The sequence below is a fragment of the Marmota marmota genome, unplaced genomic scaffold (genome assembly GCF_001458135.2).
Source record: "Marmota marmota marmota unplaced genomic scaffold, marMar, whole genome shotgun sequence".
Taxonomy (NCBI): domain Eukaryota; kingdom Metazoa; phylum Chordata; class Mammalia; order Rodentia; family Sciuridae; genus Marmota; species Marmota marmota.
The window spans coordinates 181,934-206,674 of NW_025999853.1; the positions used below are offsets into that span (position 1 = coordinate 181,934).

Genomic DNA, 24,741 nt, shown 5'->3' on the forward strand with positions numbered 1-24,741 from the left:
TTGGTGGCCAGCCCTGCTGGGCTGCCACCAGGCACTGAGGAGCAGGCAGATCCACAGTGTCCCTGTGGCAGCATCTCCACACAAGGGCCAGACAGGGAACAGGACACTGTCAAGTTGGAACAAACTTTTATTGTGAATGCTGGTCTGGTCAGTCCAGGGCCACAGGGCAGTGGTAACTAGAAACAGCTAGGAGGGAGGAAAGGACAGGAGAGGGCTGGGGACAGGAAAGAGGCAAGGCTGAAGGACCTAGCCCACCGGGTGTCTGCCCTGGCTAGAAAAGACCCCTTGTCCCTCTCACCCTAAATGAAGGGCTACAGAACAGCTCAGTCCTGGCAGGACGGGGCCATGTCACTGTCTGGTCTGGGCAGCCTTACTTCCCAATGCTTCACAAGGGCTAAATGCTCTGTGCTGGGCCTGACAGTCCTCCTCACTGCCCCACATGCCCTCCCTGTGCCCTAACTGGGGTTCAAACCCTGGGGCTCAAGCCCTTCACTGCTGTGCTCCAGGAGCTGCTCTGCTGGGTAGACACGGCGGGACCGGGGAGTTCCAGTCCTAGTCCCACTCACAGCAATGCCTCCTTTCCCAACAACAGGAGGCGCTAGAAAATGGGATCCTGAGCAGGTCCAGACACAGCCTTGTACCAGTGCCCAGAGGCCAAAGTCCAAGCAGGAGGTGGCTCGTGGGCAAGAGACCCTCCAGACCGGGCAGACTGGCACAAGCCAGGAACAGCCGGGCCAGCCCAGGCAAGCACAGGATTGTCTCCAAGGGGAAGCCACCAGGTCTTTGGATCCACGGCAAGGGCCAGAGTTAGGGGAGAGTCCTACAGTCCAGTCACCATTCCTTCCACACGTCACAGTTATGACTGAAGAGTTTTTGTCATTACCTGTTTGAGGGTTTAAGGGGAAAAAGAGGGACAGAAAAGGGAAGCCACTACTTTCTCCCTGTTAAAATCCCCAGGATTGAGGATGCCCTGCTCTGGCAATGGAAGACACCAAATCCCAGAAGCCCCTGCCCTGAGGTCAGTCTGGTGGAGAGGCTGCCAGTGCCCAGAGGAGCAGTGAGCTGAGGCTGCGGTGGCTCCGTGAGCTCCTGCCATCCCCTAAAGGCTCTGAGGCTCTCACCAAGACAGACACGTGGATGGAGGGACAGATGGTTAGTCAGGCAGCCAGCTCCTGGAGACTGGTGGCCGGCCACGGAGGAGAAAAGGGGAGAGACTGACAGGGCCCTGGTGGGCCTCACTCCTGCAAAACACACACACGCACACTCACACACACTCACACACACACACAATCACTGAGAGAGAGATATAATAAAAAGAATAAAAACTAAGGGCCAGATGTACAAAAGACGCATGAGTGAGGAAGGAGGCAGGGAGGGGCAGGAGACGGTCAGTCCTCAGGAAGCCTGGCCGCCTTCCTCAGCTTATAAATTACAACCCCCTGGAAAACAGGGGTGGGCAGCGAGGAGGCTCTGGCTGGGGCCTGGGGTGGGCGGGTGGCGATCAGAGCTGCTGTGCCCAGCTGGTGAGCAGTGGCCAGAGAGTGAGAATCCCTGGGTGGTAGGAATGAACCAGGGAAGATTCAGCAGCCGCTGGCAGGAGTCACACAGGCCCCCTGGGACTTCACCTTGTGGCGCTGGCCCCCTCGTCGCCGACCCCCACTGCCGGGCTTGGGCTGAAAGAGAGAAGAAGAATTTGAGAAGCACTGGTCCCTCAGGAGCAGGGCAGCAGAGGGGCAGTGGGCAGGCCAGGGAGCCTAGCCCCAGCCTAGCCAGGAGTTTATGAGGTGACCATGCACAGGACCTCCTGTCTGTAAAATGGAGCTATTTAGAGAAACAGTCAAACATGAGTGGACATTTACCACTGCTGAGGTGGTGACAGGTGGACAGGGACAGAAAAGAAGGAATAAGAGAGGCTCAATGAGGAGCAGGGAGTGTGAAAGCATGGGGGGCACACAGACCCAGGAGAAGCCTCCTTTGCCGGTCAGAGGAGAAAGACACTAGAGAGGTGCACAAAGGTGCCCGTCCTGGCGGCACACACAGCTTCTGAAGAGGCAGCCACAAGCAGGTGCCAGCACCTGCTACACAGAACATCCAAGGCCACCTCCCCTCACTCTGGCAAGGGACAAAGAAGGACCTCTAAGGCAGCATTCCTCAAACTTGCTGGACTGCTGTACACACACATCACTCACACAAATAATATTCACTCTTACAATGAACATAAACCCTGCCCTCGGTCCACTCTATTTCATTAAAATCAAATGCAAGTCAGGACCAATTAAATTGGCTTTCTGTGGGCCAGCCATGTCTCTCTGTTTGGAAAACAACTTTGATGTTACCCACGTGCCAGGAGCTGTGGAAGTGCTCCTCTCCATGCAAGGGCTCTCCTGTGGTCCCCCTCTACCCAATCAGCCACACCCTTTCCTGCCACCCTGCTCAAGGCCACAAGAGGCCCGCTCACCTGTGGCTGGAGACTGCTGGATGCGGCTGGCTGCCCCATGGCTAGAGAGGAAGCCTCATCTCCAGGCAGGGCTGCCCCTACTGCCAGCCCACCAGATGGGCCCCCTTCTTCTCGTTTGGTCAGAGGTCCTTTTTTTGTTGACTGCATTTTAATCTGCTGGGGCTTGGAGTTCATTGGCGAGTTGTTGGTGGTCTGGAGGAGCTGTGAGAGACGTGGGAATGAGGGTGAGGCCAGAGCTGAAGGGCAGCATAGGTTTAGCAGCCTGCCCCGTGTCCCTGTCCCTGCTCCATTCTAAGGGACTTCTCATGCTTGGCTAGCTTGGCTGGTCCCAAATAAGGCAGATGATAGAAGGACCATGCCAGGAGGTGGAGTCGACAGATCTTCCCATCCTTATTCTACTATGGACTACTATGACCTCAGGACTGTCACGTCATCTCCTGACTCTGTGCACCCAGAAAGCTCCCAGTCCAGCTGTCATTCCTGCAGAGAACTTCCTGAACCTCTCTGCCACCTAGTACTCAATCAGCTCCTTGGCTGGAATCTAGCCTGGTCAGTCTGCTCTAGGCCAAGTTTTAACTTCAAGCCTCCCAAAGAGGCCAAGTGGATTCCTTATCAGCTGGAAATATTTGTAGCCTATCAGAAATCGTAAAAGCTACCACCCTGACACAGAAGCTTCCCCTGTGGCCCAAATTCAATCTCAAAAATAGCAGGGAAGAAGCCTACTAAGTCCCAGAGAGTACTACATGTATGCTGTAGTCTCTGCCAAACTCTCAGCCCCAGAGGCAAGCAGGCCTTTAAGGAAATGGAGGGCCTGAGGAAGGCCATTTGGGAGGAAGGGGTAGTCTGTGGCTGATTCCAAGATCTTGGATTTGTAGAGACCACTTCTTCCTCTGAATAAACAGGGGTCAAACTCCTCATCAAATGTCCATGGCCATGGGTAAGGTCTGCAGAGGGCAAAAGGTGGGCTCTGAGACACACGAACAGCTCCTGCCCCAAGGGACTGCACACCCATGTACCCTGAGCTGTTCAGCACTCATTCCAACAGGACTTGCTGCCCTCGTCCCTCAGGTATAGCCCCAACCAGGCCAAGAGATACTCTGCCCACTGCTGCCCACAGGAGAACATCATGCCCCAAGGCCAGCTCCTCTTCTCCAATGTCATCACCAAAGCCTAGGATGGGAAGCCAGGCACACCTCCTATGGGAGTGACCAGGGTTCTTAAAAGGATCCTGTGGGGGCTGGGGCTGTGAATCAGCTGTAGAGCGCTCACCTAGCGCGTGCGAGGCCCTGGGTTTGATCCTCAGCACCATATAAAAATAAATAAGTAAAAACAAAAGTATTGTGTCCAAAAAAAAAAAAAAAAGGATCTTGTGGTGCTCACGATCACTAAGCTGGAGTGGCAGGCCAGGTCTGCCTCAGGCATACCTTGGTAATGGTGCCCACGGCCTTGGTACGGCCTTCCCGGAACACCAGCCGCTGGTCTATGTGTAGGTACTCAGGAGTCTTAATGAAGCGGAAGTGGACAGTGGCCTTGTCCCCAGTGCGCAGGCAGTCCTTGTCCATGCTCAGAATGGTGGCTGTCTGCCTGATGCTCCCACAGTGCACTGCCAAGGGAGCCAGGAGGTCAGGACAGGTTGGAGGCACCCTGGGGCCTCCGGCCAGGGAGGCAGTAAGCCAAGGCATGAGACACACCTGAGCTCAGCATGCGGGGTGGGGCTGAGTCAAGGAAGCTGAGTGCACCAGGGCAGGCTGGAGGCCAGCTCCGCCTCCCTCAGCCACACTCTTCTCACCTTCCCTGTGGTTAGACCACCTGCCCCCACCTAGGCAAGCTCCTGGGATTCTAGGACTGTGAGCACCTGGAGGAATGGGCCCTCGCTAGTGCCTCTGTGGTCCTAGCACCTCAGCAACACCATTGGGCACAGCAGCAGCACTCAGCAGTCATGCACTTAGGGAGGAACATAAGGTCCTCACAGACAGGTCTGGAAGCCCCAAAGTCCCCATGGAGGGGACTTCAGTGAGCCTCTGCAGGACCTGATAAGTGAGGTAGGTGGCTCAAAGGTAGGACTAAGGGAATGACTTCTTAGGACAGGACGGAAACCTGTTAGAGCTGGAATAATGGGGCCTGGGTCAGCAGAACACCCTTTGTGGGGAGCTGGAGTGGGGCCTCCTAGGCTGGCAGAGCATTAGACACCTACCCATGGCCTGGTAGCGTGGGCTAATCGTGGTAGGGTGATGAAGTACAAGAATCTCGGCCTCAAATTCCCAGGAGGCTTGGGGATTCAAGCGTGGGGAAACCATCACCATGCCCTTCCGGATGGATGAGCGCTTGATCTGAAAGAAAGGAAGAACCGCAGATCTCAGGGATGATGGGGTCTCGGGTTCTAGTCCCCAGTCTTAGAGAATCAGGAGTCTAAGTACAGAATCACTCACCCAGCCCTGCCCATCATCACCTTCTGGGGGGACAGCACAGGGCAGGCTTACTGCCATATGGGAAGCTAAGCATCGTTCTGTCGGGTCAAGAAAGGCTCCATGCAGGAGCTGGCATTTCAGTTAGCGGCCTGGGAGGAAGGCGAGGAGAAAGGGCAGGCGAGCACTTAAGTGAGCATGACTTGACCACTGGAGAGAAAAGGCAAAGGGCCAATCTTTCTGGTTAATTTGATTGGTGGGAAAAGTAGGTGACCCCAGAGCTGGCACGCACTCCAAATCCCAGGAGTCAGAACACCAAAGGGGAAGAGGTTCTGGCCTAGGGACGCTCCTGTCTGACTTCATCATTAGCTTGGGGTACCTGCTCAGGCACCAGGAGGACCAAGAGGCAGGCAGACCTGGGATCAAGTCCTGGTTCTGGATTTTACTGTTTTTGTGTCTTGGGCAAGTCATTGGGGTCTGAGCCTCAGTTTCTTCATCTATGAAAATAAGGTTGGTAATCCCCACCTTGCAGAGCAGACACGAGGACCAGAAATGGGAGGTAAGCACCTGGCTTATCTGTGACATAGCCCACGGGGAGATTTTGGAACTACCCACACTCACCTTCTTCAGTGCGAAGGAGGCTGTCTGGCCACCCCGCACCTCCTTGACAGGCATGCGCTTGCGATGAATTGACTTGACAGCAATGGAGAGGAAGTTGCCCAGGGGATCTGGGCCCAGCAACAGCGTGTCATTCAGCTTAATCAGACCCCTCAGTGTTGTCCCTGACACCACTGTCCCCACACCCTGCCAAGGAAAGACCCAGCCTAGTGAGTTCATCCCCATCACAGAACCATTCCCTGATGCCCCTGGAGGAAATGCCCACCAGCCACCCTCCTGCCCAGTCCACCTGAGGCCGCTCACCGGAACAGAGTAAGTGTCATCAATCTGGAACTCAGCAGGCTCCTCCTCCCTGTAGCTGGTGCGAGGGGACAGGAGGTTGAGGAACATCTTCAGGAGATCCAGGTTCTCACCTGTGACGTTGGAGATCTGGAATATCGGGCACATCCTGAGTGGAGCGGGAGGAGAAGGAAGAAGGGACACGGAGCTCAGGTGGCAGCTCCTGCCTTGCCGACTAATGGCCACCTCTGCCTCATCCGCCTCCAGGGGCTCAACCCTTCTACCCTCAGTCTAGTAACTCCTAGCCACTGCTGCCCCAAGGCCTTTTCTGACTTATTTTGTCTCCAAAACCTATCCCCTCCTGCCCACTGCTGCCCCATGTTGGAACCTCACACCTGCCTCTTCTTCCTCCAGCATACGTGCTTGCTTAAAATCCCTAACCCTCATCAGGGGACACAGCCAAGCACCTTCTCCCAGCACTCACAGCCCTTCATGCTCAGGCTTGTTGCCACCTCTGCAGATTCACTTCACCCAGGATCCTATATTACAGCCAGACCATAGGACCACCCCTTCTTCTAAAGCTGGCTGCTTCCTGGTCCCACAGATATGCTCACTCGGACCCTCCTTCCCGAGTTCCTGCCCTCTTATCAATTTACCAGACTCTTCACATCCTCCAGAGTTCATTTCAAATACCACTTCCTCCTTGAAACCCTTCCTGGACAGACACTCTTCAACCTCCCGAGGCTCTGAGAGAGCTTTTGGTGTCTGTCATTCATGATGACATCTGATTTCCCATCGTAGTCATCTAAATGGCTGCTATCTCCTATTCAGGGAAAATTAAGCTCCCTGAGATCATGAATTACATATTCCCCAAAGCTCCTGCAATAGTGTCTGCACAGACTAGAAAAAAACAAAATGAATGGAGTGGACCTGGGTTCCCTGAAATGTGCCCCCTCTACTGGCCAACTGGTGACACTGAAGACAGCACCAGGCTGGAGGAAAAGGAAAAAACCCAGGCTGCTCAGGGTCCTTTATATAGACCAAGCCAGGAGACAGATGGCTCCCAAGAAGGCCCAAGGCTCTGGACTGAGTTAAACAAGTTCACTGTTACCAAGAAAGTATCCCCAACCAAGAAGCTGAATGCCTTGAGGATCACGCTCAACCATCTCTGAATCCTTTATGTCTGGATGAAGAGCCTGAGAACAAACATCTAATAAATAGGGTCTTGGTTTTTTGCCCCTGGGGATCAAATCCAAGGGGCCCCGTACCATTGAGCTATGTCCCCAGCCCTTTTTTTATTTTGAGACAGATTCTTACTAAGCTGCTTAAGACCCACCTACCTCAGCTTCCCGAATAGATGGGATTAAAGGCATGTGTACCACTGTGCCTGGCTCCAATAAATATTTATGGAATGAAAGGATACATTAAGGAGGAATTGCCAAAACCAATCTGTGATTAGAGAGCTTTTGAGAAACAGTATAAAAAAGAAAGCTGGGCATGGTGGGCAAGCGTAATCCCAACTCCTCAGAATGCTGAGGCAGGAGGCTAACAAATTCAAGGCTAGCCTGGGCAACTTAGTGAGAATCTGTCTCAAAATAAATTTTTTTAAAAAAGAGCTGGAACACTGGAGGCAGTGGCGTATGCCTGCAATCCCAGTGGCTCAAGAAGCTAAGATTGCAAGTTCAAAGCCAGCCTCAGCAAAAAGCGAGCCACTAGGCAACTCAGTGAGACCCTGTCTCTAAGTAAATTACAAAATAGGGCTGAGGATGTGGCTCAGTGGTCGAGTGCCCCTGAGTTCAGCCCCTGGTATCCCACATCAAAGGGGAGGGCTGGAGCTGTAATTCTAGAGACTTGGGAGGCTAAGGCAGGAGGATCACAAGTTTGAGGCCAGCTGTGGCAATCTGGTAAGATCCCATCTCAAATAAAAAATAAAAGGGGTAGGATATAGCTCAGAGGTAGAGTAACACTGGGTCTAATCCCCAGTATTGCAAAAATAAATAAATAATCAAAAAATAAGATACAAAACAATCATAAAAATGGTTGTATATCTATCATACACCAAGCCAGACCCAGAGCTAAGTGCCTTACATATACATCACTTCCAACACTCACAAGAGTTCTGTGGGGAAGCTAATATTGTTCCCATTTCACAGCTAAGAACAATGAAGTCTCAGCTGGGATTTCAACCTCATCGAGACCAACATTTCAGAATCTGAGCCACACTGGCCATGGGAGCTATACAGCAACCTTCTGTTTCCTCCCATCTCTGAATAACAAGTGTCCATGAGACCTTACACCTGGACAGACTGCCATTTCAGGCCTGCTGCTCCCCATGGCCCTGCAGACACACACTCTCCACCCATTACCTCTCAGAGCTGAAGTTGGAGGCAGTAACAATCACGTCATCCTTGCTCTGCACCAGCACAGGGATCTTCCGGCAGCCTGGTGACTTCAGCAGGCGCTGCAATAGCTTCAGGGTTTCTTAAAGAGTAAAATGGAACAAAATTAAGGGATATACCCATCTCTTTGGCCAGGCTTCCAGGGCAGAAAGGTCCATCATTACTGATGCAAGGAGACAGACAGACAGATGAACCAGTGTTAAGTGCCACATGCCTGAAGATGCAAAAAGAAGGATCAAAACTTTGGGTGGGTACATTTTTACTTGTGTAGAAAGGGCACAGATGGAGTCTCTTCTAGACTGAGTCTAAAAACTGGCAGATTTCTCCAGTCTCTTAGAAGATCCACATTCCACAGACAAGTGATTCAGGAAACCCCAAGACAGACAATGTTCTCCCCAGAATGTTCTGCTTCCTGGAAAAAATCTCATCTGACCAAAGGATCTCCTGGTCATTCAGAATTCTGCAGAATCCATTATTAAGAGGCTTTCTAACAAGACAGAGTCTTGTCTCTCTTATCTTTCTAAAATTTGTAAGTGAGGAAAAGGTGCACAGAGAACTCGTCCTGCAAACCTGGTTGGACACTTTGGTGGTAAAAAGCCACCAGGCCCTCTGTTCAGATTCCTCCATATATATTCAGCACTGATGGCAGAGCCCAATACCTGCTGCCAAGGGTCTTATGAAAAAAGGAGCCAGATTAGGGACCTTAAGAATTCTGGGGCTGGGGATTTAGCTTAGTTGGCCTCGTGTGCAAAAGGCCATGGGTTCAATCCCCAGCACCACACACACACACACACACACACACACACACACACACACAAAGAATTCTGCAACTGGAACCAAAAGTGACAAAGAGCAGAGGAAAAATCTAGGCTGTGCTCAGATCAAGAGCTAAATAGAGGAGGAATAAGCAAAAGGTTCTGGGCTGATAGAAATTCAGGTTAAGGTCTGACAGAAGATTCTGGGCTGAAGTCCTGGTAGCAGAGGTACAGTTGGTGACAGTCTCCAGCAGAGAGGCTACCACCAGCTGGAGGAGACTTCACTTACCTTGTAGGATGTTGGCAGGACACATGTCAATCTTGGTGACTACCACAAAGACAGGTACATTGAGTGCCAATGCCAAGCCCAGATGCTCCTTGGTCATTCCCACAATGCCAGCATTGCTGCCCACCTGCCCCAATGCAGAAAGAAACTGTCAGGACAAGGGAGGCAGAAGGTGCCCTGGGTGGGCACGGGGGCTCAAAGAAGGCTATCAGTGAAAGCTGGGCTGGGCACAGATCATTTCAACCCTGTTTCAGCACTGTGGGCAACCCAAACTTGAGACTTGTAAACACTTAAACAGAAAACTCTTGGAGGCTGGGGAAACAACTGTCTAGAGTCCTCAAATTGGATCTGGCTTAACATCTCCAGCCCTCTGTTTCCCCCATCTGCAACATAAAGAGGATAAACAACCTCCACTTTGGTAGATCACTTGAGCTTTAGATGCCTTAACATATAAAGGGTCCAGCACACAGCTGGCATGAACTAGGTGCTTGTGCAATGGCAGCTATTTCTATTCCTTCCAGTAACAATAAAACATTTTCCAAAATCACCATAAAAACTGGTTAGTTTAAATAAATTAGGCCATGTACAAAAGAAAGAAGAAACGTTTATCTTCTTTTTTAAAAAATTTTTTTAGTTGTAGTTGGACACGATACTATTTATTTATTTATTTATATGTGGTTCTGAGGACTGAACCCAGGGCCTCTCACATGCTAGGCAAGTGCTCTACAGCTGAGCCACAACCCCAGCCCACTTTTATCTTCTGATATGGGCTAATCCCCAAGATATGTTCCTAAGCAGGTAGATGAAAACAATGTGTATACAATATCCCACCATAAAAAGAGGTGAGCAGGATGGGGACTCTCAGTGGTACAGCACTTGCCTTGCAGATGCAAGGCCCTGGGCTTGAACCCCAGCATTGCAAAAGAAAAAGAGGCATTGCAGGCAGAGAGGCACATGTTACTCAAGAGGCTAAGGCAGGAAGATCTCAAGTTTGAAGCTAGCCTGGGCAACTTAGAGAGACCTGTCTCTAAAACTAAAAAGGGCTGGGGATATAGCTTGGTGGTACAACACCTGCCTAACACACACCAGGCCCTGAGTTTGATCCCCAGTACTGAGAAAAAATAGAGGTAAAGGAATTGGATCCATATTTGAAAAAAGCAGCTGTAAGGTAAGCCATTTGGGGAACATGTGAGGTAATATAAATACAAACAAGACTGGAGGCAACTGTGGGCAACCCAAACCTGAGACTTGTAAACACTTAAACAGAAAACTCTTGGAGTCTGGGAAAACAACTGTCTAGAGTCCTCAAATTGGATCTGGCTTAACATCTCCAGCCCTCTGTTTTTCTTGGTTACAGTAACAGTAGATTACCCATACTTTTATAAGCTATATGCTCAAGTATTTGGGGTAAAGAGTCACTGTCTTCAAGATACTTTCAAATGATTAATTCAAAAAAGGAAAAAAAAATTACATGTACCCGTATGTATCTATCACATTAATTATTATTGAATCTAAATGGTGGGTTTAAATATTCATTGTACTGCTCTTTCAACTTTGCTCAATGTTTGAAATTAGAGGGAGAGAATATATACATATTTGCTGATATAAATATAAAGTGTCTCTGGCAAGTTCACAAAAGAACTAGAAACACTGGTTGCTTCTGGTAGGAAAGTGGAGAGAGGAGGAAGAGACTCCTCCCATCCCCTCACAGCCTCACACATACTGGGCAAGCACTCTGCCACTGAGCTGCACCTCCAACCTGGAGACTTGTCACCATAAGCATTTTGGTGCCCTTAACTTTTGTACCACATGAACGTATTACTCACTGAAACAAAATTAGGAGAGCAGCTGCCATGATGTGTCTGCTTGGTGCTTTGCACACTCCCAAGTGTCCTCTCTACCAGGCCTTGGTAAAATACCCCTACTTGAGGGGACGTCGCCACCCACTGCTGCACAGGGCCTGACTGTTCCTTTCCCCTTTATCAGGACACTTCCAAGTCTTCTTCCTGATTGTCCCATCCCCTTTGCAATCCAACTCAGACTTTGTTCTTCTCAAGCTGGATTAGGAAGTATTCTATCACTCTATTATTGATATATTTTAAGTGTTTTTCTTTCCCCCTTAGAAACCATTGCCATTGAACCGTTATGAAGTATTTCACTGTTCTCTATAGAAGTTTTAATATTTGAAACATGGCCTAAAAGCCAGACATGAACATTCCATCTGGGGTGAAAATAATTCCATCCACTGTCTTTCTGTAGCTTAGTTAGAAAAGCTTATTTTTATTTTATGAAGAATTAAAAGAGGAAGTTGAAGTTTCCAAACAAAGAAATGATGAGGGCTGGGGATACAGCTCAGGGGTGGAATGTTTGCCTCACCTCTGCAAAGCCCTGCATTTAATCCTTAGCACCACAAAAGAGGAGGAGGAAATGGTAAGGAGAAGGAAATGCTAATTACCTGATTTCATGGGTACACATTTTACACATGTATTGAAATACCATACTACGCCGGGCATGGTGGTGTACGCCTATAATCCCAGCAGCTCAGGAGGCTGAGACAGGAGAATCACAAGTTCAAAGCCAGCCTCAGCAACAGCGAGGTACTAAGCAACTCAGTGAGTCCCTGTCTCTAAATAAAAATAGGGCTGGGGATGTGGCTCAGTGATCAAGTATGCCTGAGTTCAATCCCTGATACCTGGGCCCCCTATAAAAAGAAACACCACACTACTATACCTCCATAAATTTGTACAATTATTACATGGTCATCGAAAATTTTAAAGAGGGGCTAGGGGGTTGGGGATGTGGCTTAAGCGGTAGCGCGCTCGCCTGGCATGCGTGCAGCCCGGGTTCAATCCTCAGCACCACATACAAACAAAGATGTTGTGTCCACCGAAAACTAAGTATTAAAATTTTCTCTCTCTCTCTCTCAAAAAAAAAAAAAAAAAAGGGGGGGCTAGGGTTGTGGCTCAGTGGTAAAGCGCTTGCCTAGCATGTGTGAGGCACTGGGTTCGATTCTCAGCACCACATATAAATAAATAAAGGTCCATCAATAACTAATAGAATTTTTTTTTTAAGAGAGAGAATTTTTTAATATTTTTTTTTTTTTAGTTTTTGGTGGACACAACATCTTTATTTTTATGTGGTGCTGAGGATCAAACCCAGCGCCCCCTGCATGCCAGGCAAGCGTGCTACCGCTTGAGCCACCTCCCCAGCCCCTAATAGAATATATATATTTTTTAAAAAGCTATTTTTTTTTTTTTAATTTTCTATTCCATTTTATTTATAATGATACTATTAATTATTTAAAGATGTTTATTTTTTCCTATTAGTTCTGTATGTTTATGTAGGGTATGCATGCATGTAATTTCCTGATTTGTGAAAATTGTTGGTGAACTACATATCAGGAGGCCCAAGGAGGCAATAGATAATGTGCATAATCCAACCAATAAACTCCTGGACATAGTTAATGTTTTTTAGAATTCATAATTCAGTAAACAGCATCTCTTCTGGAAAAAGCTTATCTAATTAAAAGATCCACTGTTTACTGGCTGAAAGATTATTTCTTTCTCTTCTAATATTAAGAGGGAGGTGAATGACCTAACTGGATAGGTAGCTATAGTCAGATAGGTGGTCCAGGAATCTAAGTTAAAAAGCTATTTTTAAAGAATTTTTAAACAAAAACAAAAATGTGGGTTTTTTTGTGGTGCTAGACATCAAACCCAGGGTCTTGCACTTACCTCTGAGTAACATCCCAGTCCTAGTAATTTGTGTGTGTGTGTGTGTGTGTGTGTGTGTGTGTGTAGGCATTGAACCTAGGGGTGCTCTATACCCCAAGCCCTTTCTATTTTTTGAGTCAAGGTCTTGCTAAGTGGCCCCGCTGGCCTTGAGAATTTGCAATCCTCCCTCAAACTCCTGTGTAGCTGGGATTACAGGCATTCACCACCATGCCTGGCTCCAGTGCTTATTCTAAACTGGTTTTTATACACGCCTTAATAGCAGCTGCCTCAAATATGCTCTATGGATCTTCCACTGGGATCTCTTCCTCTAGCAGCTTTTCTTACCTAGTCAAGAGAGTTGGTGATGGTCCTTTGCAATGTTCAAAGAAATGAGAGATGAAATCACGTTGAGATCCCAAGAACCTCAGGCACAGAGCCAACTAGTGTTCACACAACATGCTCCACCTCTCTACTCCTCTCCAGTTTGTGGAGTTGGCCTGAGAACCTGTGTTTGTGGGGCAACGTGAGCAAGCTTGCCAGGAGCAGATGCTTGTGTTTACCACACTTATTAACACACACAGCTGAGGAACCGGGAATGGGGAAGGACTCTGGAAGGACTTGCCAAAGGGAATCTTGCTCGCTCGTGTGCTCACACGCATTCCTCCCACTCCCTCTGTGAAGACCAAAGCTATGCACAGGTTGCAGTCCTCAGCACCTCCACCCCATCCAGGGAGGAAGCTCACGGGACATACACACAGCACGGTGATGAGATCCAACTCAGGGCCCTCTGCTCCCTCTCCTTTTTAGTGAATCTACATAATGAGTTGCTCAAAAATCACTCATGCCACACTAAGCTCTCTGGGAGCCCAGGATAGCCTGTCACTGGGCGGCGAGCACAGTGTCAGGCACACACTCCTCCCTTCTAGGCCCTCCTGGCTGCTGCTCTGCCTCCTCATGTGAGGCACTCCCCTCTACCCTGCCTAAGCCTCCCCTCTCTGAGGGAGCCACCCGGAACACCTACTCAAAGTATCCCATGCTCTGAAGAAAACATTACTGAAGGCAATCAAGAAAGCTCAGGAAACCCCTATGCCTCTCTAAAAAATAAGAGACATCAAATGACACCATTTCTTAACCAAGAAGACCCCTCCTGATCTAACACAGAGGAGATCAAGGTCCACCCCTTGAGAAGACTATAGAGCTTGCCAAACTTACCAACCTTGCCTTCTAAACTCTTGCACATGACCCCCAGCACCCCAGAAGCCCCTCCTGAGCACAACACACTTACCATGAGCATGCAGAAGTCAGGCAAGTGGCCAGTCATGCCAAACACAGTGGTCTTCAGGTACTTCTCATGGCCAGCCAAGTCAATGAACGTGATCACCTTAGTGGATTTCTCACAGATCTTTGTCCACTCCAGGCTGCCACCGTGGCTGTCAGGTTTGTTCACTACATTGCCTTCACTGTCAAAACCCAGAATGTCATTGCCCACACTGCTGGTGCGACCAGATTCAATCTCATGTTTGTGGCGGAAAAGCTTCTGGCGGGCAAAGCCACGGCCATTGTCCAGTTCCCCATGTGTCAGGACCCCCAGAAGTGTGCTTTTGCCGGCATCCACGTTGCCCACGACTGCTACCCTGTGTACACAAACCCATACAGCATGTGAGAATCAGTGAAGAGAAAACTCAGAGCCCAGAAACTTGATCCCTGAGCCCAGACTTGCCCCATGCCCCTTGGGCTCAGAGCTTTTCCTGTTCCTGGATAGGCATGAGCTATATTCAGGGAGTAGAAAGTTATTCAGAAGGTCCTGGGCTCCCTCAACAGTGATTTCCCCAAACTTCTACCACTGGGAAGAGCCCCAGAGCTACCAGAGGCACAAAATGCTCTCCCTGCAACTTGGGCTTCTAGCATCTCAGACTGACTGAGCAGCTACAGGAGGCATGGCTGGGCCCCACCCACTCTCCCCACATGGAAATATTTAGGGATGGGAAGTACAGAAATCAGGTAGAGCTCTCATGACCCTGGGCATTCTTTCCTTGCCTCAGGAAAGGACAGGAGGGAATGGGCAGAGCCAACACATCAAGTGTCACAGGCTCCATCACTGTTCTCTGCAAAGTCCTAGCCCCCAAGGTCTTGCAGGGTGGACCTCTGCACTGTATTGAGGCCTCCTCACCTGACCTCCAGGAAGTCATTGTCTCCTACTCGTTTTCGGACCAGATAATCACGCACACGGCCACCAGCTTCCTGACGCTCCCGCAGGAGGATGACATCAGCTTCTATTTGTTCCGCCATGCTCTTCACGGTGGCGTAGGAGGCCTCCATGTCAGCTTCACTCAGCCCATACTCAGACCCATCTGGAGACAAGAGCCCAGACATCAGCAGGAGAGGGAGTCCTGACAAAGCAGCCTGCTAACCAGCTAGCCAGTCTAGCACACCTAACAAAGGCCCCGCCAGACACTGGGAAGACACGTACCCTACCCCAGAGAAAACTCAGGCACACAAAGAGTTAAGGTTTGACAGTGCCCAGGGCTCTCCCACCAAGCAGAGCAGTAGGTAACTCATTCAAGACAATCACTGAGACTCTCCTAGGATTTATGCCAAGCCTCCTGCTGGGTGCTGGGAATACATGTGCCCTTAGTGAGCTCACAGGCCTGCAGGAGAAACAGACAGGAAATTAATTAATGGCGATATACTTCAGTGCTGTGCAGAAGAGCTGGACAGAGAGAAGTCAAGCCCAGCCTAGGAAGCAGAGGGCAGCTCTGCAGGTGCCAACCCCAAGCTGGGTCTCCAAGGCGGGAAATGAGCCCACACAGAAAAGAGGAAGGATGTTCTACCAGAGGAGCAAAGCATGGAGCATGGTATGTCATGGCACACTCAGGGACCAGGAAGTTGCTACATGTTAGGGAACAGGTCAGGGACACAGGATGGCAGAACACATGAGAGGAAGAAGCTGATACACCAGACGTCCACAAAATAACTTTTGTACCAGATCACAGGGAATCTGGGGGTCAGGCAGGGGAGTAACATGATCAGATCAAGGTAGGTTAGAAGATCTCCCAGGCAGCAAGTGAGGGTCCAGAAAGGGGAGCATAGTAAGGAAGAAATTCTAACAATCAAGGCAAGTGATGAGGACAGGAAGATGGGGAAATGGGAGAGATTTGGGGATTGCTGTAGATATAAATTTTTAACTGAGCAAAATGTGTGGCAAACAGCTGGAACAAACAGGGGAGGGGGAGGAAGGGAGGCAGATAGCAGGGATAGGCCAATCAACCACTTGTCACTGAGCACCTATGTGACAACAGCTGTAGTTGGTTTTAATTCCCACCATCACTGCCTCAGTTGGTCAGGAGGGAGGGCAGAGCCAACACATCAAGTGTTGCATGGCTGAGAACCCTCCAGTAGGGCAGCTTCTCTTTCATCACTGAAAAAAACCCTTGCTGCACCAAGCATGTTCCTGTCTCCTTCCCTCCTCCACCCTGTGCCCTTGTCCCCTACAAACTAGCTTCTGACCCCTAAACTAAGAAAAGGAAAATCACCCGTTTCCCTTACCTTGTCCATCTCCTGAGCTACCATCTCCCGTTCTTCCTTTGACCACCAAACAGCTCAAAATAGTAGTCAACCCTTGCTGACTGTCCCCACTTCCTCTGAATCAACCCTTCCTGAAGAACTGCAGTTTTCAAATGTCTTCAATGGCTTTCCAGCTCTTCAATACCCCATGCCCTTCTCTTGACACCTAGAGCACTCACTGCCTGTCCTTCTGGAAGGATGTCCCTCTTTCCCTGCCTGCCAATCCCCTGACCTCTCTTCTTGTCCACCCTACCCTTTCTCCCCTGCTCCCGTCCCCTGAATGTCAGTCTTTTCTCACTCTATGGCTTCAGTCATCGCTTTGAAACACTCATTTCTAGCACTGCTGCTTCCCTGAGCTCCATACTGCATTTCCAATGGTCTGGAAGATAACTCCTAGAAGTCTGAAGTCCAAACTCAAGCTCCAGCTACCCTCCTCTTTTATTTATTTATTTATTTGCAGGACTGAGGCTTCAACCCGGGATGGCCTACCACTGAACTACATCCACAGCTCTTTCATTTTGAGGATAGGGTCTCACTAAATTGCCCAGCTTGGCTTGCAATCTTCTTGCATTAGCCTCCCAAGATTACAGGCATATGCCACTCACTATGCCTGGCAAATATCATATTTTATTATCTATTTATTTAATATTTTTAGTTTTAGATGGACACAATATCTTTATTTTAATGTGGTGCTGAGAATTGAACCAGGTGTCTCATACATGCTAGGCCAGTGCTCTATTACTGGCTACAACCCCAGCCCAAATATCACACTTTAAAAAATAATAATAAAATAATCAGCATTCATAAAGCTCGGAGTCTTCACTATAGACCCAGGAAGTAAGTATTTTTGCTCCTTTTTTTTTTCCTTTTTTTTGCTACTGGGATTGAACCCAAGAATGTTTTAACCAGTAAACTACACTGCCAGTCCTTTTTAAATTTTTGTAAATTTTGAGACATGGTCTCACTAAGTTGCTAAGTGGCTGAGGCTGTCCTTGAACTTGTGATCCTCCTGCCTCAGCCTCCCGAGTTGCTGGGATTACAAGCTGTAACATCACCCCCACCCCATCACCCACCCCTGCTTTCCCTGTTCTAATGATTAAAATACCATCCTTCCAGTCAGCCAAGTTTAACACTCATCGGTCCAGGCCAATTGATCCAAGTTCTTTATCTCGCCTTTCATCCTCTGCTTACCCTTTGGCTAATCCACTGCCACCAGCCTGATTCCAGCCCTTATTTTACCCAAATCACCACAATAAACTCCAACTGATCTTAGCAAATTGGGTCTCTATTTCTTCCGTCCATCCTGCATAGACCCACACATTTAAGCTAAATAAACCACAGCTCTGAGATTGTCACTTCCAGATTAAAATCTCTGGCTTTCCAGACCCAGCAGCATTTCATCCTAATTCCCTAAGAGCCTCCCCAACTTATTTTATACCCCCTCCTCTGTCTACCCTGCAAGCTCTGTCCCAGTGCAAGTGGCCCAGTCACCAGTTCTCATGGGTTCCCGTGTGTCCAGCTCTATGTCTTTGCTCGTGGATTTTCTTTCCCAGACAGTTAAATCAGTACACCTCCTTCTGCAAGATTTGAACCAGTCTGCTCAGAGGCCCCACAAACAGCTGTCTTCTCTATAGCATTTTCCGTGTACTACCCTGTGCAGTGCTGTCTTAAGACACACCTTCCCCTCCCCATGCATCTTAAGGATGGGGATCACATCTCAACCATTCTCTGATGCCCCACAAGTGGTATTCATTTTACATTTTACAAACATTTGTCAAGTCTTCAAATGTCTGTAAAATGTAAAACGAATAAACCAAGAGAGCATAGCTGTGACAAAGAGTTTCTAAATGCATGGGCAAGTGAGCCCAGAACCCCTTCTGAGTTAGAGAAGGGCTTGGAGCAAGCATTACTAAGGGGAGGCTGCTGAACTCTGCCATTCTCACTGGACTCCAATTCTATCCAGCTTTCCCTGCCTCCATATAATTAATAGTAGTGCTTTCAGGTCCTGCTTTATACCAGGAACCACCACCAATGTCACCTTGTCCATCAGGGCTTTCAGTAGGTCACATTACTCCTCTCCAGCATGCATCACATTCCCCGCCCTGGAGTTGAGACAAAGGCCAAGGAGAAAAGCCACAGAGGACCAATTACTAAAGGCCACTTACTCAGCCATGCCCGACCCTAATCAGATTTCTGTCCTGCCAGCTTATTGACCTTTCCTATAAGCATTCTTCTGCTCAATGTGCTGCAGTGCTTTCCAGAATTTTGGGAGAGTAACCTCTACGGCATGGCATTCAAGAATCCTCAGGACTGGGCCCTGCCTACCTGTGTGGCCTCCCCTCCTGACCTCACACCATCCACTCCGACCTCACTGGATTATTTCTGGTCCACTGAACAGTGGTCTCTGGTGCCTCCAGGCCTCAGGGCATGTGGTGCCTTTGCCCACTTGTCACTCTTCCCTTTACCTGGACAATTCCTGCTCATTCTCAAGGGGCAGCTCCTCTGTGTGGCCTTTCCAGACTCCCCACGAACACCTACAACACGTCTATATCCCTTGTACTCTCAATACAGCACAAGGCTCTTTTGTCAGACTTAGTATCTGATAAGCAAATAAATTTTTTTTGTTTGTTTCTGGCAATGCCAATCGAACCTAGGGCCTTGCACAAGCTAGAAAAGTTCTCTACCACTGAGCTACAAGCCCTGCTCCACAAAGTTGTTTTTGAAAGAAATCTCATAGTCAATCAATAGCATAGGATCTTGAAAATATTACTACTGCAACTACTAATAATTATTCTCATTTAATCCTCACTATTTCACCACATGATAGGTTTTATTATTATTCATATTTTAAGAGAAGGAAAATTATTATTCATATTTTAAGAGAACCCAGACTCGATTAGAAATTTTTTCTTTCTTTTCTTTTCTTTTTTTTTTTGGCGGGTATGTACTGGATTGAACCCAGGGGAATCTCTACCACTGAGCCACATCCCCAGCCCTATTTTGTATTTTATTTAGAGACAGGGTCTCACTGAGTTACTTAGCGGCTCGTCATTGGTAATGCTGGCTTTGAACTCATGATTCTCCTGTCTCAGCCTCCCAAGCCATTGGGATTACAGGTGTATGCCACCCCACCTAGCCCTTTTTAAATTGTGCCACAAGGTCTTGCTAAATTGCCAAGGCTGGCCTTGAACTTACAGTTCTGTGCCTTAGCCTCCTGAGTGGTTAGGATTACAGGCGTCACCCACGCCCAGCTTCATTAGAATTTTTTAATGTTTAATCTATCCATACAAAATTTCTTGGAGGTTGGGTAGGGAAGGTGTCATTACCCCCACTTAATAGAGGAAGGATGTGATAAACAGGTGAAGCACCTAGAACACCCAAGAAGAAATGATGAAGCCGACCGACGCCTGGAGGCCATGCATCTGGCTTAGTCCTCTGATGTTCAACTTGTTTAACTAGTTCTAACTCCTTCTGCCTCTAAAGAATTCCAGCAGGAAGGAGTCACTATGAACCTAATAGCATCCAACTGATCGATGCAAGGATGATGCTCGGGCTGTTGATTGTTTGACATCTTCTCACACTTTGCCATGGGAGGATTACTTAGTTGTGAACTGTCAAGGTCTGGTGAAATTCAGAGTCCACATTAAAGGACAAGAGGAAAGAGGGGGTCTTAAGAATCTAGGTCTTTGAAGACCAATCCCAACACTTGTCAAATTGACCTTTGTGTGGTTTCTGAAATTCCATAAGCATGAAGTGATCTTTGAGTAGTTCATCTTACTGAAGCAGGTCAGATGTGTATCTGACAAGCTTTCAAAAGGCTATCAATGATTTCTTAGTCACCAAGTTAAATGGCCTTTTCTGAACCTGGCATGATCAGCTGCCTACGTAGAATTAGACAATGCTGTCCAACTCCCTCCATCTCTTGATATGCATCCTGTTGGTTGCCTATCTTTCTGACCATGCCTCCTTTCAGGTGATAAGACCCACAACTGGGGAGGTGGCAGTAAAAAATGGAAAGGAAAGAAGAGATAGGAGAGATGTTTCAAAATAAGGCACAGCAGTATTTGGAGATCAAATTTTTCTTTTAGTCACTCTTGTAGCATTTCAGAACACTGCTTTATACCAAAGGTATTTGTGTACGTACCATCTTTGCTCCTTGGGGCAGGAACAAGATTTTTGGTTTTTTTTCTCTGCAGTTCTGGGGATCAAGCCCAGGTACTTGCACAAGCTAAGCAAGCACTCTAGCACTGAGCTACATCCCCAACCCGGGGAACAGATTTTAAGTATCCAAAAGAGTTTTGTAACAGTATCAAGCCTTAGAAGATATTTGATAGATATGTCAAATAGTTAAAGAATGATTTTGAGATCTCAATCTGAAACTCAGACTATAAAAAAATTATCACCTGCCTTTACAAAGCCTACATTGAGTCAAGGGAACTGTTCCCTTAATAATGTATCCAGGCCCATTCTGGGCATCCTGCAGATAACAGAGACAAGTGCTGGTACAGTTTGAATTCATAATCCTCAACAACAGCAGCTGTCATTTCAGGAAAGATGTCATAGTGAAGATGAAGGTAAGTAGGCCTTGTATTGAGGGTATAAACTGGGAGTGACCAGGAAAATAAAAACCCACAATACAATCTGGAATTCTGTAATGGGGACTGACTTCCTCTAGAACAGAGACCTCGTTTCAATGAATAAGCAGGTTGAAGGACAATAACCAGAATGAATTAAGTAAGACAAGCTTACTGTCTGACAGGATCTAGTGGGGAGAGAAGGGACCTCTGTTATTATAGCTATCAAAATGAATGGTCAGTGTTCTAGGCCAAGGCAGGGAATACTGGGCATTTCCTCACTGACATCAAGAAGAATCACAGAGGTTCTCAGCTTAGCAGGAAATGGATAGCAATGGGATCCACAAACAGGGTTTGGAGGGGGAAGATCTGATGCTGCCCCGGACAGGCTTAATTCTAGACTTAACCATGACTTGCTCCACTACCTTAGACCAGAAGTTTCCTTGCTTTGTGTTTCATTCTCTCTTATGCAAGTGGGAGTACTGAGGTACAAAGGAAGCATCTGTAGAACGCTTGGAAAGGGAATCTTTAGAGCCAAGTACGATGTGACCACTAAAGTGGGAATTGCCCTCCTAACAGTTTTCCAGCTACTAAAGCATCAATGCAACCAAGACACATGAGCAGTTAACAAAGAGGGAAAATGTGTTCTAAATAATTGTTGAAAATAAATGAAAGGAAAACTGCTCACCTGATCCCTGCCCAATGACATATATGGTCTCTCCGCATCCCTCGTCCATCCTCTCCCACATCTGCCGAAGTAGGCTGTCATACTGCTCTGATGTAGGGCTCACTAGAACCAGCTAGAAGAGAAACCAACAGCCTTAGGACCACACTTGCTAGAGAGCACCACAACCAAAGCCAATAGACAAACAGCCTAACCAAAGACCCTGACTGAACCCCACAGTATCCTAATCGAAAATATCTACACACTCCCCACATGCCCTGTCTCCTCGGATAGCATTATATGACCCAGAAGATGTACTACAATGACTCTGAGCCACAGCTTGGAACCATCAGAAACTGTACAGAGGGCTTGGCACCCGCCTCCTGCTGCTCCCCAGGAGTGGCAGGACCCAACCAACTGAGAGTTGGGTCCCTTAATAATGTATCCAGGCCCATCCTGGATACAATGCTCTACACCTAGATGCCAGCCTCCTACCTGTAGTTTGCATCTGGAAATCAAGGACAGAGATCTCATACTGCCATGCCCTCCACCCAGAGGCTAATGACTCCCAAAATGGCAAAATAATTCTGTCCACCTTGTCGTATCTTAGATATCTTGATTATTTGGGAAACAACAGTGAAAATTGCTTACAATACTCATTTTCATCAACAGAACACCCCCACCACTAAGGTGAGTATCAGCACCACCACTGTGCAAATTTCTGTCAGTAACATTAAAGTATCAACTCTTATTTGGGGAGGCCATTCATCGATAGACATGTCAGACTTCATTCTGAAACCATTCCTGTGTGACCTTGGACAAAGAATTTAACCTCTCTGAATCTCAGTTTTTTCAATCTGTAAAATAGAAATAATACTACCTTGTATCTTAAGACCACTATAAAGACCAAATATAATAACATGTAAAGCATCTAGTATACAGCTCAATAAATGGTCATAACAAAGTTTTCTCCACTTGGTCATTTCTAAAAAAAAAAAACTTGCAGGAAACTCAGCCACCACTGTTCACTAATTGTTTCTCCCTTTGTAAACTCTTAGAGCCTTAAATCTTCATAGTCAACTGTAGTAATGAAATAGATGTCTAGTGTCATCTTTTCAGGACTCAAATCTATTCAACCCAACCCTTTTCTCCTCCACATTGTGTTTTTTTCTTTTCAATATCATCAATATTTACATACATATAGCTTTTCAACTTCAAAATCATGAGACTTTCCCCAGCTACTTCAGTAATGAAGTGACACTTCCCTAACCATGAACTTTAAATAAGCTGGTCAGGAAATAAGGTAATATCTTCTTGGCAACTTCCTACTGTGTTTTCAGGTTTCTTCAGCACCTTGACTGTCTAATGACACCCAACTTGTCCAGTTTTGAGTCAGGTGCCTATCTTACAACTTCCTGAGTTGACTCATCAGAGGTTGTAATTGTAACCTGAATGGTACCTGGGTCACACTGCCCCATACATTCTCTCTATCTCTCCCAGAGCTTGGCCACCCTCATTATGGCATTAGAGATACCATAGGGGACTACTGTAACAAACAAAAACTAGCTGGTTTCCAAGTGCTCAACTGAGACTAGAAGGAGGAGCAGTTGAAAAATTGCTTCTTTGGGCTGAAGGGAAAGTTCTCTCTAGTTTAGGGCCAAGTTTCAAGCACTTCTGCCACTGTATGCCAAATGTTTGCCAAAGTCACAAACATTTTCAAAGATTGATAAAAATCTCTACTGTAACTATCCTACAACCGGTAGGAAGTGTGTTGGTGTTCTATCTTCCATCAGCTCCTATTTAAGCTGCACAGGGAATTATGGGACACAGTCACTGAGTCTCTAGTATGGATCCAACACTATACTAGACATCTTAACATACATTTTAAATTTCTGCAATGTATCTGTACTTTCTTAAGATGAGGTAGCCAACTCTCCCAAGGTCACAGGGCCTTTCCAATGGCAGAGCAGGAAAGGGAAGCCAGCCCCGTTTGATTCCCAAGTTGGCATTCTTTTAGCGATGCTAAGCACCTTAGAAACAACAGTCACATCTAACAGTTTATTTTCCACAATGCTAAGCAGATGGTGAGCCCTTAATTCCTGCCTATCTTCTCAACAACTCAGAAAACACTATTTAAAAAGCCCTCCATTATTCCACTCATACAAGATGAGGATCCACTCCCAGATGGCGAGATTCTGGGTCATGCCCATCTTTCCATTTTGTTTTGGGTGGACTAAAGTGGACATTCCTCTCCTTGCCTGAGCGGCTACTTTCAGTTTCCTCTACCGAGACCAGGAAAGGAGCGAGACCAGGAAGGGAGCGGGGGCCACCCCTGCCTCCCCTCGGGCTACCTGTCTGCGCACCCCGCCCGAGCCACCTGGACCCTCAGCGTCCCGGACGTTCCGGGGAGGGGGCCACCCTGGGTTCGGGGGTCCCCTCACAGGTACGAGAAGAGGGGTTGGCGGCGCCGCGCGGGGACCCGCGTCGCGCAGAGCGCTTCAGGCGTCGGAGCATCGCGGCACCGCGTTCCACGTGGCGGAGCCGGGAGTTGCGATCTCGGCGGGAGCCCCGAGCGCGGGAGGCCAGGTCCGCGCAGCCGGGGACCGAGGTGGCTTCCAGGGACCGGGAATGGCCCCGGCCCGCGCACGTCCCGGGGACCGGCAGGTGGCGAGCTCCGGCCCCTCCCCGCGTCCCTGCCGCCCCGCGACTGGACGGCCGGCTGCCCGTCGTCGCCTCGGAGACGGCTCGGCCCTCCAGGGTCCCCTCAGCGCCCGCCGCCGTCGCCCGGGCCTACCTTGCTGGTGAGGTCCAGCTCCGGCTCACCGTTGAGCGCCTCGCCGTCCTCGCTGCAGTCCGACTCGAAGCCGCCGTGGAGGCGGGCGGCGGCCGCCGCGGCCCTGGCCGCCCCCGGGGAGCTGGGCTCGGGGGCAAACATAGAGGCCGGCACCGGCGAGTCCATCGGGGAGCGACTCCGCTCCGCCGCCATCTTTAATAACTTAGGCTAATTCGCAGCCGGCTGCCCTCCC

General features: G+C 48.4%; 1 protein-coding gene across 3 annotated transcripts; it reads right to left on the reverse strand.

The window, feature by feature from the left end:
• Nucleotides 1-109: 109 nt before the first annotated feature.
• Gtpbp1 (GTP binding protein 1) lies at nucleotides 110-24,741 on the reverse strand. 3 transcript variants are annotated; one of them, XM_015482697.2, is made up of 12 exons: nucleotides 24,510-24,740; nucleotides 21,740-21,851; nucleotides 15,084-15,264; nucleotides 14,199-14,547; nucleotides 9,204-9,327; nucleotides 8,127-8,241; nucleotides 5,785-5,929; nucleotides 5,485-5,667; nucleotides 4,653-4,788; nucleotides 3,883-4,061; nucleotides 2,459-2,659; nucleotides 110-1,673 (listed from the first exon to the last, which is right to left on the reverse strand). In XM_015482697.2, the coding sequence occupies exons 1-12, from the start codon at nucleotides 24,699-24,701 to the stop codon at nucleotides 1,581-1,583; spliced, it is 2,010 nt and encodes a 669-aa protein (XP_015338183.1). In that variant the 5' UTR covers nucleotides 24,702-24,740; the 3' UTR covers nucleotides 110-1,580. The 3 variants fall into 3 exon arrangements, with proteins under 3 accessions (XP_015338183.1, XP_015338185.1, XP_015338184.1); XM_015482699.2 differs by lacking the exon at nucleotides 21,740-21,851 and having other exon boundaries at nucleotides 24,510-24,649; XM_015482698.2 differs by lacking the exon at nucleotides 110-1,673 and having other exon boundaries at nucleotides 2,596-3,402; nucleotides 24,510-24,741.